This window comes from Crinia signifera, chromosome 5 (assembly GCF_055691185.1).
Source record: "Crinia signifera chromosome 5, ASM5569118v1, whole genome shotgun sequence".
Taxonomy (NCBI): Eukaryota; Metazoa; Chordata; class Amphibia; order Anura; family Myobatrachidae; genus Crinia; species Crinia signifera.
Genome location: NC_139221.1, coordinates 118,109,234 through 118,127,586, shown reverse-complemented (window position 1 = coordinate 118,127,586; position 18,353 = coordinate 118,109,234). Strand labels below are relative to the sequence as shown.

The following is an 18,353-nucleotide window of genomic DNA, read 5'->3' as shown; positions in this document are numbered from 1 at the left end:
CGTGCTGGACGCTTCCTGGATCTGACTTCCTGAGACTTCCTGCTGCTGCTGCAGTGTGATAGAGAGATAGAGAGAGATAGAGAGATAGTGACAGAGAGAGCTATATTTTGTGTCTGCTACCCCCCCTTTTTGGGGGTGCAGGGGTTTTCTATATATAAATAACTGTCAGTGCTGCTGCTGCAGTGTCATACAGTGATAGATAGTGATAGATAGTGATAGATAGTGAGAGGTAGAGAGATAGAGAGATTTGTGTCTGCTACCCCCCCTTTTTGGGGGTGCAGGGGTTTTATTTTATATATATATAACTGTCAGTGCTGCTGCTGCAGTGTCATAGAGTGATAGATAGTGAGAGATAGAGAGATAGAGAGAGATAGTGACAGAGAGTGATAGAGAGTGTATATTTTGTGTCTGCTACCCCCCCTTTTTGGGGGTGCAGTTTTTTTTTATACATATAACTGTCAGTGCTGCTGCTGCAGTGTCCTAGAGTGATAGATAGTGAGAGATAGTGAGAGATAGAGAGATAGAGAGAGATAGTGACAGAGAGTGATAGAGAGTGTATATTTTGTGTCTGCTACCCCCCCTTTTGTGCTGATCAGTATATCTGTGCTGATCAGCAACTTTTTGGGGGCGCAGAGGTTTTTTTTTTATATATATACCTGTCAGTTGCTGCCAGTTGCACTGTCAGTTGCACCAAAGGTTGTGCACCTGCTGTCCCTCACTGGTAATCAGTGTCGCATCACTGATCACCTTTTTTTTTTTTTGTGAGTGCTGTGGGGTCTTTTTTTAATTTTTTTTTTACACACACTGATTTTGTGGGTGTCCTGTGGCCACTGTGCGCCGATCAGTGACGTACATCACTGATCAGCTTTTTCGGCACAGGGTTGATCAATTTTTTTTTTTTTTTTGATCAGATTCCTGTTGCCTTTGAGCGCTGTTCAGTGACAGACGTTACTGACCAACATCTGTGCTCAATTTTTGGCGCAGGACCTTTTTTTTTTTTTTTTAACCCCTTCAATTTTTTATTTTTAACCCCTTCATTTTTTTTTTTTTTTATTGGTATAAAGTATTTTTTTTTTTCTGCACCACATACACACTACACACTACATACCCCCCGGATTGAAATAAAGTTTGTACCCCCCCCTACACTATACACGTGTTGAAACATTTCACTACCAGTAACACAAAAATAAAAATGGCATCCCAAATGTCCTCCCAAATGTCCTCCCAAATGTCCTCCCAGTCATCCAGGAGAATGTATTCAGTGGAGGAGGCATATGCCATGCTTGCCTCTGACTCTGACACAGGCAGTGATGCAAGCGGGGAATTTGAAGGATTCGTCTTAAGCTCCTCTTCCTCCTCTGGTGATGAGGGACCCCCTCAAAGACGCCCCCGTAGATCAGCTGAGATTCCCCCCCCAATAATTGATCTAGTATGGACCCCACCACCAGACAATTTTGAGCCCCAGGTTCCTGAGTTTTTGGCCATGCCAGGAATCCAATTTGATTCCACAGGTCTCAGAGAAATTGACTTTTTCAAATTATTTTTCTCTGATGATTTTATAAATTTAATGGTGGACCAAACTAATTTATATGCCCAGCAGTTTATTGCTCAAAACCCCACGTCATCATTTGCTAGGTGGACCCCTGTAGATGCAGTAGAGATGATGACGTTTTGGGGTCTGGTGTTTCATATGGGCATAGTAAAAAAGCCAGAAATTAGGCAATATTGGAGTACAGATGTTCTGTACAGTACTCCATTTTACCGTATGGCCATGCCCCGGACTCGATTTGAGACAATTCTTAAATTTATACATTACACCGATAATGCACAGTGCCCACCCAGAGATGATCCCACCTTTGACCGGCTATTCAAAGTCAGGCCGGTCATTGATCATTTCAGTGCCAAATTTGAAGAGGTGTACATCCCTGAAAAATTTATTTGTATCGACGAGTCCCTTATACATTTTAAAGGAAGGGTTAAATTCCGCCAGTACCTTCCCAGTAAGAGGGCAAGGTATGGCATAAAAATGTATAAACTGTGTGAAAGCACCTCAGGGTACACCCACAGGTTTAGGGTTTATGAAGGGAAGGATTCAAGAATTCAACCGCCAGAATGCCCCCCCTCCCTCGTAGGTGTTAGTGGGAAAATTGTCTGGGATTTAGTGCACCCCTTCCTGGATAAAGGTTATCACCTCTATGTGGATAACTTTTACACCAGCATCCCCCTGTTTAAGGCCCTTGGTTCAAGAGGTACAGCAGCTTGCGGTACTGTGCGCAAGAACCAAAGAGGCCTCCCAAAAACGCACATTGCCCAAGTAATGAGAAGGGGTGAAAGCAGGGGAATATGCAACGAAAATATGTTGTTGGTCAAATATAAGGACAAGAGGGATGTCCTTATACTGACAACAATTCACGGAGACAGTACCACCTCCGTCCCTGTACGAGGTACCAGTACCCACACCTCAAAACCTAATTGTATCCTGGATTACAATAGGTACATGGGCGGAGTGGATCTTTCAGATCAGGTACTGAAGCCGTACAGTGCCCTGCGGAAAACAAAAATCTGGTACAAGAAGGTGGCCGTGTATATCATCCAGATGGCACTGTATAACGCTTACGTGCTATTCCGTTCTACCGGCCAGAGGGGGACATTTATGCACTTTCAAGAGGAAGTCATAAAGGGCCTAATATTTGGGAACCAGCAGGCAGAGGGCCCCAGTACTTCTAGTACTGGCCCCCGTATTGTACCAGGGCAGCATTTTCCTGATGAAATCCCCTCCACTGGAAAAAAGGGCAGGACACAAAAAAGGTGCAAAGTTTGCTATAAAAAGGGAATAAGAAAGCAAACTATTTTCCAGTGTGACACTTGCCCCGACAAACCCGGCCTATGTATAAAGGAGTGTTTTAAAATATACCACACATCTATGGAATATTAGGTTCATAATTTCACCGTGCTTCGGGGGTCTTGCTAATGCCACATAGCACCCACCATTCATTCCACCAGAATCTGAGCCGCAAAATCCAAAAATCACTCCTTCCCTTCTGAGTCCTGCCATGCACCCAACTGGTATTTTTTGGTCACATGTGAGGCATTGCCGTACTCGGGAGAAATTGGGGCACAGATTTTGGGGTGCTTTGACTCCTTCATTCCTTGTGAAAATGAAAAATTTTGAGCCAGAACTGCATTTTTGTGCAAAAAAATGTAATTTTTCATGTTCACTGCCCACTTGTATCAAAATTGGTGAAACCCCTGGGGGTTTGAAATGTACACTATACCCCTAGATGAATTCCCTGAGGGGTGTAGTTTGCAAAATGGGGTCACTTGTGGGGGGGTTCCACTGTATTGGTGCTTTGGGGGTCTTGCTAATGCGACATAGCACCCACCATCATTCCACCAGAATTTGTGCTGCAAAATCCAAATATCACTCCTTCCCTTCTGAGTCCTGCCACTTTTTGGTCACACATGAGGCATTGCCGTACTCGGGAGAAATTGGGGCACAGATTTTGGGGTGCTTTGTCTCCTTCATTCCTTCTGAAAATGAAAAATTTTGAGCCAGAACTGCATTTTTGTTTAAAAAAATGTAATATTTCATTTTCACTGCCCACTTGTATCAAAATTGGTGAAACCCCTGGGGGTTTGAAATGTACACTATACCCCTAGATGAATTCCCTGAGGGGTGTAGTTTGCAAAATGGGGTGACTTGTGGGGGGGTTCCACTGTATTGGTGCAACATAGCACCCACCATTCATTCCACCAGAATCTGTGCTGCAAAATCCAAAAATCACTCCTTCCCTTCTGAGTCCTGCCATGCACCCAACTGGTATTTTTTGGTCACATGTGAGGCATTGCCGTACTCGGGAGAAATTGGGGCACAGATTTTGGGGTGCTTTTTCTCCTTCATACCTTCTGAAAATGAAAAATTTTGAGCCAGAACTGCATTTTTGTGTAAAAAATGTAATTTTTCTTTTTCACTGCCCACTTGTATCAAAATTGGTGAAACCCCTGGGGGTTTTAAATGTACACTATACCCCTAGATGAATTCCCTGAAGGGTGTAGTTTGCAAAATGGGGTCACTTGTGGGGGGGTTCCACTGTATTGGTGCTTGGGGGGTCTTGCTAATGCGACATAGCACCCACCAAAATTCCACCAGAATCTGAGCTGCAAAATCCAAAAATCACTCCTTCCCTTTTGAGTCCTGCCATGCACCCAACTGGTATTTTTTGGTCACATGTGAGGCATTGCCGTACTCGGGAGAAATTGGGGCACAAATTTTGGGGTGCTTTTTCTCCTTCATACCTTCTGAAAATGAAAAATTTTGAGCCAGAACTGCATTTTTGTGTAAAAAATGTAATTTTTCATGTTCACTGCCCACTTGTATCAAAATTGGTGAAACCCCTGGGGGTTTGAAATGTACACTATACCCCTAGATGAATTCCCTGAGGGGTGTAGTTTGCAAAATGGGGTCACTTGTGGGGGGGTTCCACTGTATTGGTGCTTGGGGGGTCTTGCTAATGCAACATAGCACCCACCAAAATTCCACCAGAATCTGAGCTGCAAAATCCAAAAATCACTCCTTCCCTTCTGAGTCCTGCCATGCACCCAACTGGTATTTTTTGGTCACATGTGAGGCATTGCCGTACTCGGGAGAAATTGGGGCACAGATTTTGGGGTGCTTTGTCTCCTTCATACCTTCTGAAAATGAAAAATTTTGAGCCAGAACTGCATTTTTGTGTAAAAAAATGTAATTTTTCATTTTCACTGCCCACTTGTATCAAAATTGGTGAAACCCCTGGGGGTTTGAAATGTACACTATACCCCTAGATGAATTCCCTGAGGGGTGTACTTTGCAAAATGGGGTGACTTGTGGGGGGGTTCCACTGTATTGGTGCAACATAGCACCCACCATTCATTCCACCAAAATCTGTGCTGCAAAATCCAAAAATCACTCCTTCCGTTCTGAGTCCTGCCATGCACCCAACTGGTATTTTTTGGTCACATGTGAGGCATTGCCGTACTCGGGAGAAATTGGGGCACAGATTTTGGGGTGCTTTTTCTCCTTCATACCTTCTGAAAATGAAAAATTTTGAGCCAGAACTGCATTTTTGTGTAAAAAAATGTAATTTTTCATTTTCACTGCCCACTTGTATCAAAATTGGTGAAACCCCTGGGGGTTTGAAATGTACACTATACCCCTAGATGAATTCCCTGAGGGGTGTAGTTTTCAAAATGGGGTGACTTGTGGGGGGGTTCCACTGTATTGGTGCTTGGGGGGTCTTGCTAATGCGACATAGCACCCACCAAAATTCCACCAGAATCTGAGCTGCAAAATCCAAAAATCACTCCTTCCGTTCTGAGTCCTGCCATGCACCCAACTGGTATTTTTTGGTCACATGTGAGGCATTGCCGTACTCGGGAGAAATTGGGGCACAGATTTTGGGGTGCTTTTTCTCCTTCATACCTTCTGAAAATGAAAAATTTCGAGCCAGAACTGCATTTTTGTGTAAAAAATGTAATTTTTCATTTTCACTGCCCACTTGTATCAAAATTGGTGAAACCCCTGGGGGTTTGAAATGTACACTATACCCCTAGATGAATTCCCTGAGGGGTGTAGTTTTCAAAATGGGGTGACTTGTGGGGGGGTTCCACTGTATTGGTGCTTGGGGGGTCTTGCTAATGCGACATAGCACCCACCAAAATTCCACCAGAATCTGAGCCGCAAAATCCAAAAATCACTCCTTCCGTTCTGAGTCCTGCCATGCACCCAACTGGTATTTTTTGGTCACATGTGAGGCATTTCCGTACTCGGGAGAAATTGGGGCACATATTTTGGGGTGCTTTTTCTCCTTCATACCTTCTGAAAATGAAAAATTTTGAGCCAGAACTGCATTTTTGTGTAAAAAAATGTAATTTTTCATTTTCACTGCCCACTTGTATCAAAATTGGTGAAACCCCTGGGGGTTTGAAATGTACACTATACCCCTAGATGAATTCCCTGAGGGGTGTACTTTGCAAAATGGGGTGACTTGTGGGGGGGTTCCACTGTATTGGTGCAACATAGCACCCACCATTCATTCCACCAGAATCTGTGCTGCAAAATCCAAAAATCACTCCTTCCCTTCTGAGTCCTGCCATGCACCCAACTGGTATTTTTTGGTCACATGTGAGGCATTGCCGTACTCGGGAGAAATTGGGGCACAGATTTTGGGGTGCTTTTTCTCCTTCATACCTTCTGAAAATGGAAAATTTTGAGCCAGAACTGCATTTTTGTGTAAAAAAATGTAATTTTTCATTTTCACTGCCCACTTGTATCAAAATTGGTGAAACCCCTGGGGGTTTGAAATGTACACTATACCCCTAGATGAATTCCCTGAGGGGTGTAGTTTGCAAAATGGGGTGACTTGTGGGGGGGTTCCACTGTATTGGTGCTTGGGGGGTCTTGCTAATGCGACATAGCACCCACCAAAATTCCACCAGAATCTGAGCTGCAAAATCCAAAAATCACTCCTTCCCTTCTGAGTCCTGCCATGCACCCAACTGGTATTTTTTGGTCACATGTGAGGCATTGCCGTACTCGGGAGAAATTGGGGCACAGATTTTGGGGTGCTTTGTCTCCTTCATACCTTCTGAAAATGACAAATTTGGAGCCAGAACTGCATTTTTGTGTAAAAAAAATAATTTTTCATTTTCACTGCCCAGTTGTACCACAATTGGTGAAACCCCTGGGGGTTTGAAATGTACACTATACCCCTAGATGAATTCCCTGAGGGGTGTAGTTTGCAAAATGGGGTCACTTGTGGGGGGGTTCCTAACTTTTAGCATCTTATGGTGCCTTGAAACCTACATGGTGCCTAAAAAATAATCTCATAAAAAGGAGGCTCCAAAATCAAGTAGGTGCTCCTTCTATTATGAAGCCTGTGGTTTGGTCACCGTGCACACTAGGGCCACATATAGGATATTTATGAAAACAAAAGAATTGGGGGGAATCAATTTTTAGTCACATTTCTCTAGTAAAATGTACTGTGTTCCTTATAAAAATGTATTAAAATTGCAAATCTGCAAAAAAAAAGAAATTTTGAAATTTCACCTACACTTTGTTTTAATTCCTGTGAAACACCTAAAGGGTTAACAAACTTCCAAAATGCTGTTTTGAATACTGTGAGGGGTGCAGTTTTTGAAATGGCATCATTTATGGGGGTGTCTCACATACAAGTCCCTCAAAGTCACATCAGAACTGAACTGGTCCCTAAAAAAATCAGTGTTTGAAATTTTCTTGAAAATTTGAGAATTTGCTATTCATATTGTAAGCCTCCTAGTGTCCCAAAAAATTAAAAGGAAGTTGAAATAATGATGTCAACATAAAGTAGACATATGGTCTATGTTAGTTATTCACTATTTTGAGTGGTAAGATTATTTGTCTCACAAGCAGAAAATTTAACATTTTGCAAATCGCTAAATTTTCCATTTTTTCACGATATTTTGGTATTTTTCACAAAAAAACACAGACTGTATCGACGAAAATTTACCACTAACTTGAAGTACAATGTGTCACGAAAAAACAATCTCAAAATCACTGGGATAAGTAAAAGCAAAAAAAAGTTATCCCCACTTAAGTGAGACATGTCAGATTTGAAAAAAAGGGCTCTGTCAGGAACGCAAAAACTGGCTCTGTCAGGAAGGGGTTAATATTCAATGTAGGTCATTTTTGAATAAAAATTAAATAAAAAATTACAATTAGTTTAAACATTTAAACCTGTTTGAATTGCAAAATAAAATTTGGACTGCAAAAGGATCACTTTTATTTTGTTGGGAGCCTATTAACCTACCTGTATGTTTTTGGATTGTGAGAGGAAACCGGAGTACCCAGAGGAAACCCATGCAAGCGCATGGAAAAAATATAAACTTTGCACAGTTAGGTGGGAATTGCCTCCATGCTGTGGGGCAATAATGCTAACCATAACACCATTTGTGCTGCCCATGATTATAATGAAAATGTATAATTTATTAGAAGAAAGTTTTTTTTTTATTGAGCACTCAAATGGGTGACTGTGCATTTCGGCTCGCCACCCTTGGGACGTGCCCGAATGATGCTACATTTAAAAAGCTTGGTTTGGTGCCCTCTAGTGGCTGCCAATGCAGAAACTTTTTAATACAGCCCTTTAAGTCCTATTGGGAGAAAAGTGTTATATACTGTAAATAAAATTATTATATATAAAAGGATCAACTGCATTTCTGTGAAATCACATCAATATACAGTGGAGGCTCACACTTTACAGTAGAATCTTTTTTAAATCTGATTGTAAGTTAAAAAATTACTTCATGTACTGTATATAACAATGTAATATGTGTGTTCTATCTACAGTAGTTGTAGATAGGACATGCATTTACATAGAACATGATAGTTTTTTTCCATCCTCAATTCGTACTGTATGTTGAATAGCCATCAATGTCCTGTCTCGCAGTGTTTTTAACAACTCATTCTTGTTTTGTTTAATGATAATAAAGTTCTTTGATTTGATTTAAAATGGTTAGCTAAAAATAAATTGCTCTTACTTAGTTCAGATTAGTTTCCGTATACATGTAGTACTTTAAATTTAATATAGTACACCCATTTCTCACCAACTACATATGCCACTCCTGACACATGCTACACCATTAATACCCTTATATAAACATCCAAAACCTGCCCTCAAAGGCATACCATTATGCTCTGGACATATATAAGTTTACTAAAGTAAGGTTTTTAGGTGAAACTGTTGCACTTATCAACCAATCAGATACCAGCTACTATCTTCCAGAAGGTGCTAGATAAATAAGTAGAATATGATTGCTTGCTTCAGGTGGCCTCCGAACATCAAGTCTGATTCATTAGTGCAGACCGCAAAGCAAAACATAAAATGTGTGTTCCAGCTTCATATAATTATTTGTATATATGCCTAGTGTCCGTGAGTCTCTGAAACACTGCCATCTGCTGGCAGAGAATGAAACTACATATCTTTCTAACACATGTACAAACACAGAAGGTAGCAGACTAGCTTTCAAAGCTTTTGCTTGGAGCGGGCTTACTAGTACTTAATATCTGGCTATCAAACCATACTGTATCTCTTTAATAGTTGGTCATCTTGTTCTGCAGAAATTATTAATGAACAACCTTCATGACATCATATGCAAACAACTCACTGTACAAATATGTATTTGGCATCCACAATTTCTGGGCTGAAGTTTGGCACATGTACTACAAAAGAATGCCAACTGGGGGAAAGTTAATAGATATAGCCATATCTGTGTTATTTACCAAATGCAAAGCTTAATACAGTATGTGAGCTATGCCTAGGCCTGTTTCCTTAGAATATATTATACATATGTAAAATACCTTGGATTCCTCTTCTAGGTACCTGCAGACTTAGATTTTATGGTTTTGTTTTGCAGGGGAAAGGCAAAGGTACACTGGTGAGAGGCCAGGATTTGATGGAGATGACTCAGATGGTGCAGAGGACGATGACAATGAGAACGATGATGAAGATGAAGACAGTCAAGCAGAGTCGGGTCTCTCGGCTACTCCGTCTGTTACAGCAAGCCCCCAGCATTATCCTTTTCGAAACAGCCAGCAAGAAGCATCCAGCACTGATGAGGATGTTCGAATACCACATTGCTTTGCTCAAGCTAACTCAATGGATATTCTTCCCAAAGCACTGATCACAAGAATGACAGCATTGACCACTTCAACGATTTGCAAACCAGAAAATTACGATGAAAAAGGTGATGAAGTTTTGCTACAAAAGAGCATACCTCCTCTAAGCAAACCAACATCTCCAAAATCCCTGTGTCATGCAATGTCTGTGGATTATCCAGATGGAGAAGAGGGCCCGGATGTGTCGGTAGAAGCAACAAATTTGAGCGTATCACATGTAAGTTACATCATTTGAAACCTAATTGAAGAAAGTGTTCAATATATAATAATGCAAAGTTATGCAAACACCAAGATCTTTCAATATATTTTGTCTTTATATTGTTATTGATCTTTATATTAAGGCTATTTGCCTCATAATTGTTGTGTATTAGCGGGGCAACCCGCTATGTAACTCACAGGGACAGCTGTAGTAATTGCTGCCCTTGCGAGTTGGATCCCAGACTGCATCATATTTGTGAAAGACTCCGCTGAATGCCTCTGACAGCATGTGCTCAGTGCCATAAAACAGTTTACGCAATTTCATAAACCAGTGGCCCAAATTCCAAAAAGTTATGTTAATTATCCTTCTGCAAGATATTTGTCCTCTGCATTAGGCTATTAATACAGAGTAACAATGATTATTGAAGTACTGTAATAAAAGGTTGCATGTATCCGTACAGTCAATAGGACAACTAGTATTGGTTGGCATGCATTAGATTGACATGTTCAATAGGTCGACATGATAATGGTTGATACAGCAGTTTTTAATTTTTTCCATTTTTGGAATTTTTTCATACTTTACCATCCACATGGACTAATGATTATGAATGGAAAAAATAAATTGTTGACCTTTTTATGTGTCTACCTTTTTTTTTTCATGTTAAGTTTTTGTGGTCAACCTAGATACTGTCAGCCTAACAAATGCTTAACTTATGAACCACACCAGTTTTGTGGGGGTCATTAAGACCGACTAGCTGGGCAGCCAGTTCGCAGGCTGGACGACTATCGAATTACAGTGCTTAGTGCACATGTATTAGGCCATCCAGCGATAAAATCCAGCGTCTTTTCTAATCACAAGGCATTTGCAAGTTGATTGACAGAAAGCCGGTGTTTGTGGGCTTCGCCCAGGTGTTTAATAGGAGTGTCAGGAAAAATGCAGACATGCCCATGCCTTTTAAGGGAGGGTGTGTGATGTGAGCTCCGGCCCCAGATCAGCCTGTTTCCGTTGCACAGGCTGAGTAGGTTCTTGGTTACATACAGACTACCCACACTGGTAAAGTCATTTAATGGTGAGTAAGTCAGGCTTACACGGAGCGTGATTTCACACTGGTGGGGCGGTTGCTATCTGGCTGCAGGGCACTACTAAATCGTCCTGCAGAGATCAGATCTGAATAACCCAGTGTTTTTGGCTTGCAATATTATTTGCTAGTATTGCTTAAGGTGTGTGGTTTTCACCTAATTGTTATGAATCAAACCTTTTCAAAATTGTTCTTCTCCACTGATAAATGATTTTCTTTTATTAGTAATTGAATATTTTTCATCCAATTGTGTAATGGCCTGATTCCTCTTATAAGAAAGGCCATGTGTTTTTACATGTGTAACTAAATCTAACCAATACTGTGGTTGGGCCAAGCAGTTGTAGTCTTCATAGGGACATAATTTGGCTCTCAATGCAAAATATAGCACTCACATTTAATTAGTGATAATTCAGCTATAGCATGTCTATTTGCACCACAACAGAACATGTCTGCAATGTTTTTTTATTTTACTATAAAACATTAACTGCATGTCTTTTTGTGCAAAAGAGAAAACAACTAGGTCACACTCTTCAATATACCGTATGCATTACGCATCATATATTTTATATGAATGGGACATTGCATGTATTATGTATCACAGTTTGTTAGAAGTGCCAGTAAATAGTATTTCAACCTTCTGTATTAATGAAATGGTAAGTGATCTAATTGCCCACTACTTCTTTCTCTACCAGACCTATGGCTAAATGTATCAGCCTGCAAGAAGCCTGAGGCGTGGGACATTCTTTGAGAATGGATGGCGTCAGTTATTGCGAAAACCCCAAAACATTGTGGGTCCCTGGGACCTCTAACTTCGAAAAATTGGGGTCCTACCTGACCTATTCTGGGTCCCGATGGAATAATGGGTCTCCGTCTCTAAATTTAGGGCATGACTTTGTAGGGAAGGGGTATAGCCACATAATAGTACCGATTCACATTACACCACACCCCAATAAAGTACACATTATGGCATACACCGTTATGCCAAGTACACATTATGGCACACTACATTATGCCCAGTACACATTATAGCTGACAGTGTAATGCCCAGTACACATTATACAACACACACCATAATGCCCAGTACATATTATGGCACACACCGTAATGCCCAGTACACATTATGGCACACACCGTAATGCCCAGTACACATTATGGCACACACCGTAATGCCCAGTACACATTATGGCACACACCGTAATGCCCAGTACACATTATGGCACACACCGTAATGCCCAGTACACATTATGGCACACACCGTAATGCCCAGTACACATTATGGCACACACCGTAATGCCCAGTACACATTATGGCACACACCGTAATGCCCAGCACACATTATGGCACACACAGTTATGCCCAGTACACATTATGGCACACACAGTTATGCCCAATACACATTATAGCACACAGCGTAATGCCCAGTGCACATTAGACAACACACACTGTGATGCCCAGTACACATTATGGCACACACCGTGATGCCCAGTGCACATTATAGCACATACACCGTAATACCCAGTACATATTAAACCGCATAAGTGCTGCTTACCTACATGCTCGTTGCAGGAGTTACATGATGGTGGGGGGGTTGTGTTTGAATGCTGGTTGCCCGGGGGGGGGGCATTTCATGCTGGTTGCCCGGGGGGGGGGGGGGGGGGCGCATTTCATGCTCTATGCCCAGGGGGCATTTCATGCTCATTGTCCAGGGGGCTAGAAAAGCTGACCTGCTGCTCAGCAGAGTAGGTGAGCGGGCTGTCTGAGCTGTGGGTAATGAGATGCCGCTGGAATAGCTGACACGCTGCTCTGAGTTGAGCAGCGTGTCAGCTCTTCCAGCCACATCCAGTACCTCTGCCACGCTGACAGCCCACTCACCTCTCCTGCAGAGAGCGGCTGTCAGCTGTTACAGGCGCATCCAGTCCTGTCCCATCTCCTCTCTAGCAGCCGACTGTACTTACACGGCATGGCGGGGGGGGCGGCAGAGATGCGCGCCGCACACCCACAGTGAGTGAAACCTGTGCGCGGCTTTAGAAATTTTTGAAATGGGCAGAGCGCGGAGACCTGTAGTTAAAACACTTGTGATTGGCTGCCGGCGGCCACTGCACAATGATTGGGCCCCGGCAGCCACTCCAGTGATTGTCTCACAGCTGCAGCATAGCACGTCCCTGGGGACTCCTTCAGTTTGAGAAACTGCGTCCCCGGTGACAAATTTAGAGTAAAATATGCGGTATAGTGCGTTTTTGCGAACCCTGGGCGTATTATTATTAAAGTGGCAGTCCTTTACAACCAAAATTGATTGCCTTTTAAAAAAAATTGGTATTCTCGCCCAAAGTCCCACACCTTTGGCTTCTTGCAGGCTGTTACATTTATCCTTTATTCTTGAAAAGTCACTTGTGTGTTGGATAATACATTCTTGTGGGGTCTGCAAGATTATTCCCCAGCAATGTAAAGAGTCTTAATTTAAATGAATTATGACCTTAGAAGTCTATGAACATCAAGCTTATGTTTTCACACTTAAATTTGACAAACTGCTTGTGTGTATATACTGCACTATAACCTGAGGGTTTTGCCACTTAATCTCTCAGAACAAATTTTGCCATACTGTATCGACATCACAAAATTAAGCTTTATATACAGATGTGTCCTATTACACCACATGGCACGATTCCTGTGCTCTGCAATTTTTCCTCCATTGTGCTACTTATTCCACAATTCTGAATGCTAGGGCCTAATTCAGCATGGATTGCTATTTATGGAGTTCGCGGTCCCGATGATTATCGAACGACTGCATGTGCACAGCATTCACATTGCGCATGCGGATATTGCAAATAAATATCCTTATGTTAGCAGTCACAGGTTAGGTTGATAGACTGGAAGCTAGAGGTTAGTTGTGGAAACATTGCATTTTATGGGTGGGCCTCTGATGTCGGCAATGACCACTTCCAGCCAGGTTCTTTAGCAGATTAGTAGCAGCCTTAAGCTGTGTACACATGGTGCAGTATATTGCTGAGCAATATATTGTTCAGTGTCCTGTTTTTATCAGCAACCAAAGATTGTCATTGATGAAAAGGAGACTCTGCTGGGGGAGCCGCAGGGGGAAATAGCTGACCAGCGATCGTAAGGGGCTGAACATGGGAGCACGCACCTGCCGATTTATCGCCCACAGCACATGCAGATCAATGGCAATATGGTGGCTCGACGACCGTATTGCCAGCGATATGTGCTTAAAATCGCACCATGTGTGTACACAGCTTTAGATTGTTTCAAACGGATGAAAAGATTTCTCAATGTCTCGGTTTTTACGAACAAATCTATTTGGGATGCATTTGCAATTGGCATTTATTCTCAGTATTAACTCAAAGTATAAATATATCCATAATTTCTTCTGGAATTACATGCATCAATATTCCCTGGAATCCAGCTGGACCATTGAGCAGTCTTGTCATTGCGTTATAACATTATCATTTTTTATTTGCAATTTTAATGCATTATGTGACTTTTTTCTGTTAAATAATTAAATCAAGACCCATTAACATTTTAAGCTTGTTCAGGGGGCATTTTCATTTATTAAAGACAGCAGCAGCATTGAAAGCAATGAAGACTTCTCGAGCACTTTTCATGTGCTAGTTTTAGTGTGAACAAACTTCTAATCTTAAAGCTTTTAGCTTAACGATAGAAGTGTCCTTAAGCCTATTGACGCCAGGAAGGTCACTAATAAATGACATCCTTCTGCAGAAAGTCTACCTAAATGTTTCAAAAGTCCAAAGCCACGTGAGCCAAGTCATTTTTTTAACTAGTAAAACAAACGTTTTGTCTTTGCCATGAAAACATATTATTATAATGCAGCTCATCTTGGGGCCATGTATCTCATTTTTCATTAATGTAGGGTGTGTGACTACAGGTGTTTAAGATGTTACTAGCTAATACATATGATTTTTAGATGCATTTTACTAGGGAGTGAGCACTCGTTTTGTTCTCATTGTTCATGTGTATGCATGTTTCCTGTGAGCAGGGCTAGAAGCAACCTGTAGTCAGTCAGAGCTTTAGAACCTGTAGTTAAACATTCCACTGTTGGATGCTTACAAAAGCAATTTGTCCCACACTGTGTTTAAACAACTACTTCTATTGCAAATAGCCCATATTGTGTGGTTCATGTATGTATGTATGTGTGTGTAATGTATGTATGTGTGTGTGTATATATATATATATATATATATATATATATATATATATATATATATATATATATATATATATATATATATACATACACACACACATACAGTATCATTGGAGACCAGCACTCCTTGCTGCTGTATAAGCTGAATAGTGCCCTGGTGCCTTCCTCTTTGCACAAAAGTGCATGTACGTAGGAACCCAGGATAGGAGGCACTCAGAGACGGTCAATAGGTGAAACCAGGTAGGATTTAATGTGACATCAGGCAACGTTTCGGGCACAGCCCCTTTCTCAAGCCAACAAGACTTGACTGTTTGTCTTGTTGGCTTGAGAAAGGGGGTTGCGCCCTGAAACGTTGCCTGATGTCATACATACATACATACTCATGTGCATATGCTGGGCGTGAGCGGGCACGGCAAACTGCTAGTCACCTACCTGTGCAGCAGGGGGATTTGGGTCGTGGTGATGAGCTGCACCCCACTGGGCGTTCCCATGGAAATTGGGCAGTGACGTGGCACTGTTCCATACAAGGAACATGCAAAGCTAAGACACCAGAGAGCATCTTAGTTTTGCTTGCTGCTTCCAAATTATTTAATGGTCGCAGCGTTGCGTGTGGACCAGAAAAAGGTCCAAAGTGTATAATCGAAATGTATTTTTCTAATCTTTGGCTCATGCATATGGTTTCAACGTGGCCATTTTGTTTGACATTCTGTGCATTTTTGTTCTCTTTATGAACTGTGTTTTATCTTTTGCTTGTTGCAGGACTCGCCATCTGTTAATAGACCATCTTCCCCAGTAGACCGGAGCACACAGACAATGGAGTCATCTATAATAGACTGTGACATTCAACAACAAATGTCCCCAAACTTATCTCATCAGATCAATCAAGTGTCCACGGCTCCAACACATCTATTTAGCCATTTGCCTTTGCATTCACAGCAACCGGTACGGTCACCCTACAGCATGATTCCAGTAGGAGGTATTCAGCTTGTCCCAGCTGGATTAACTGCATACTCCACATTTGTGCCCTTCCCAGCTGGGCAAGTGCAGCTCACCATACCAGCTGTTGGGGTGATTCATAGAACTGCAAGTCTTCAAGGTGATAAGGCTGCAGAAGTACCGAGTACCCAGAGCCAGATAGGAGTAGCTGAAGTCAATGGTGTTGTACCATGTATTCCAATTGGTCAAGTTAACATGCCTGGTCTTAGTGCATCGAGCTTACAACCTATACAGCCACTCGGCATGGAAACTGTGAACATATTAGGTCTATCTAACACAAGCATTTCACCACAAATACATCCTTCAGGACTTACTCTAAATGCAGTTGGTTTACAAGTTTTAACTACCAGCCCTGCTCCACAAAGTAACCCAAGTCCACAAGGTCACATTCCAAGCCTCCAAATTCTAAATATAGCATTGCCTACACTAATCCCATCTATTAGTCCACTATCCCTTGATGGCCAAGGAGTTCCTGATAAATCTCCATCATGTAGCACAGCACCTGTCCAGAGCCCAGCCAACCCACCAGGGGCAGATGCCAAAAATATGAAGCTTTCTGAATCTTTGAAAGCTTCACCGCAATTGCAGCAATCTCCAAAAGCATCAGGCGATGTTGCTGTCGTGGAAGAAGGAGGAATAAACTGCAGTATGACTTCGGAAACACAAAGCCAGTTAAAATCGAAGCCTAACATCGCTTCTAATCAAATTAAAACAGCCACCCTACCAGATGTTTATTTGAAACTTTACTCTACAACTTCAAACAGGTCTCCTGTAAGTCATACTGTTCCACCCATTCGACGTCAGAAGAGAACTGATCTGATCTCAAGGCAGACCACAGTGACGTTTAGTGATTCCAGCAGTAGTGATGATGAAGGCAGACTGGTTATAGCAACCTAGAGATTTGTCATTTAAAATCTTAGGTTTTTTTTCTTTTACAATTTTTTTTTGAGGGTGGGGATATAAAGAGACTTCAAGGTTTATTTAAAACCTTACTTATCTTTAAAGCACATTTTTTCTTATACATTACACTTGTGCAATCATGAACTCTTGACCAATAATTGTTGTTTTATGTTTTGTCTGCTCCCGCCATTTTTGTACATGTTGTATAGAAAATTGTGCCTTTTGGAATTTTATGTGTAGAAATATGTACATATCAGTGAATAAAATATAAATATCTATAAATATTATATATGTACATAACCAAGGTAGTTGCTTGTGTTTAGTACGTATGTTCCTATCTCATGTTGAGTAAAATAATTAAATTATAAAATTATATATGTATATGTTGCACTGTTAAATGTCATTTTTTTATGGACGTGGGGCAACTTTGTGTACAGATCTTGTATGTAAATCTCCATATTTATTGTGTCCATATTAGTCTTGGAAAATGGTTCTGTCCATCTTTGTGTGCAAGACGGTAGCTTTACACTTTAAAACAGAAATTCTGTGTTAACAAATGTTCCAGTAAAATTTTTATTACTGACTTTACTTTTGGTTGTACTGTGTGTTGTATAATTCGAAAAAGCACATTTAACGTTTAAAGGAAAATAGTCCTTAGTAGGCTATTTAATATTATGTGTCAAATGAAGTATACTCTAGTATTGTTATTTAATTGGAAAAATTACCTAACTTTAAAAATAATGCAGTTTATTTTATTGCTCCCTCTGTCACTAGTATGTGTCCTTAAGTGACCTTCATATGACATAACCTCATCATAAAGGACAAAAATGCGTATTGTTCAGTTGTTGTGTAACAAAAGGGGAAGATAATAATATGTTAAAGCTGTCCACCACTTACTAGGTGACTTTACCAAAGAGTTGTTCCTAATACTTAAGATGACTTTACACGAATTATAAGTTAAAGTAGCACGCACATGGTATACAAATTTATTAACCATAGCACTTAGAGCATACTAACAATACAAATATAATAAGAAAATCTATTTTTCTGTACAAAATATACTTCAAAGACTTCTTGTTTATTTTTACAATACATTAAAGCTGTATTTTGATAACTGAGTTGTATATAAATGCTGAGGTATTGGTCCAAAAGATATTTACCAGCCACTTAAAGCATCTAAAAAAATTATTAAAGTTGTACCGCACTTAATTTTTTTTACAAACAAATTAATATTACAGATTCTAATGAACTGCAATTATTATAGCATATATTTGGTCTATTTCAAAAGCTCTAACAGACACTGCAAATCAGATCA

At 40.9% G+C, this 18,353-nt stretch overlaps 1 protein-coding gene across 4 annotated transcripts in view; it reads left to right on the top strand.

The window, feature by feature from the left end:
- HIVEP1 (HIVEP zinc finger 1) overlaps positions 1-17,626 on the top strand; it is a 219,486-nt gene extending 201,860 nt beyond the window's left edge. For all 4 annotated transcript variants that reach the window (XM_083187912.1, XM_083187914.1, XM_083187913.1 and 1 more), the window contains 2 exons: positions 9,427-9,905; positions 15,902-17,626. In XM_083187912.1, the coding sequence (XP_083044038.1) occupies positions 9,427-9,905; positions 15,902-17,035 (1,613 nt within the window). In that variant the 3' untranslated portion in view covers positions 17,036-17,626. The remainder of the gene's footprint in view (positions 1-9,426; positions 9,906-15,901) is intronic.
- Positions 17,627-18,353: the final 727 nt, after the last annotated feature.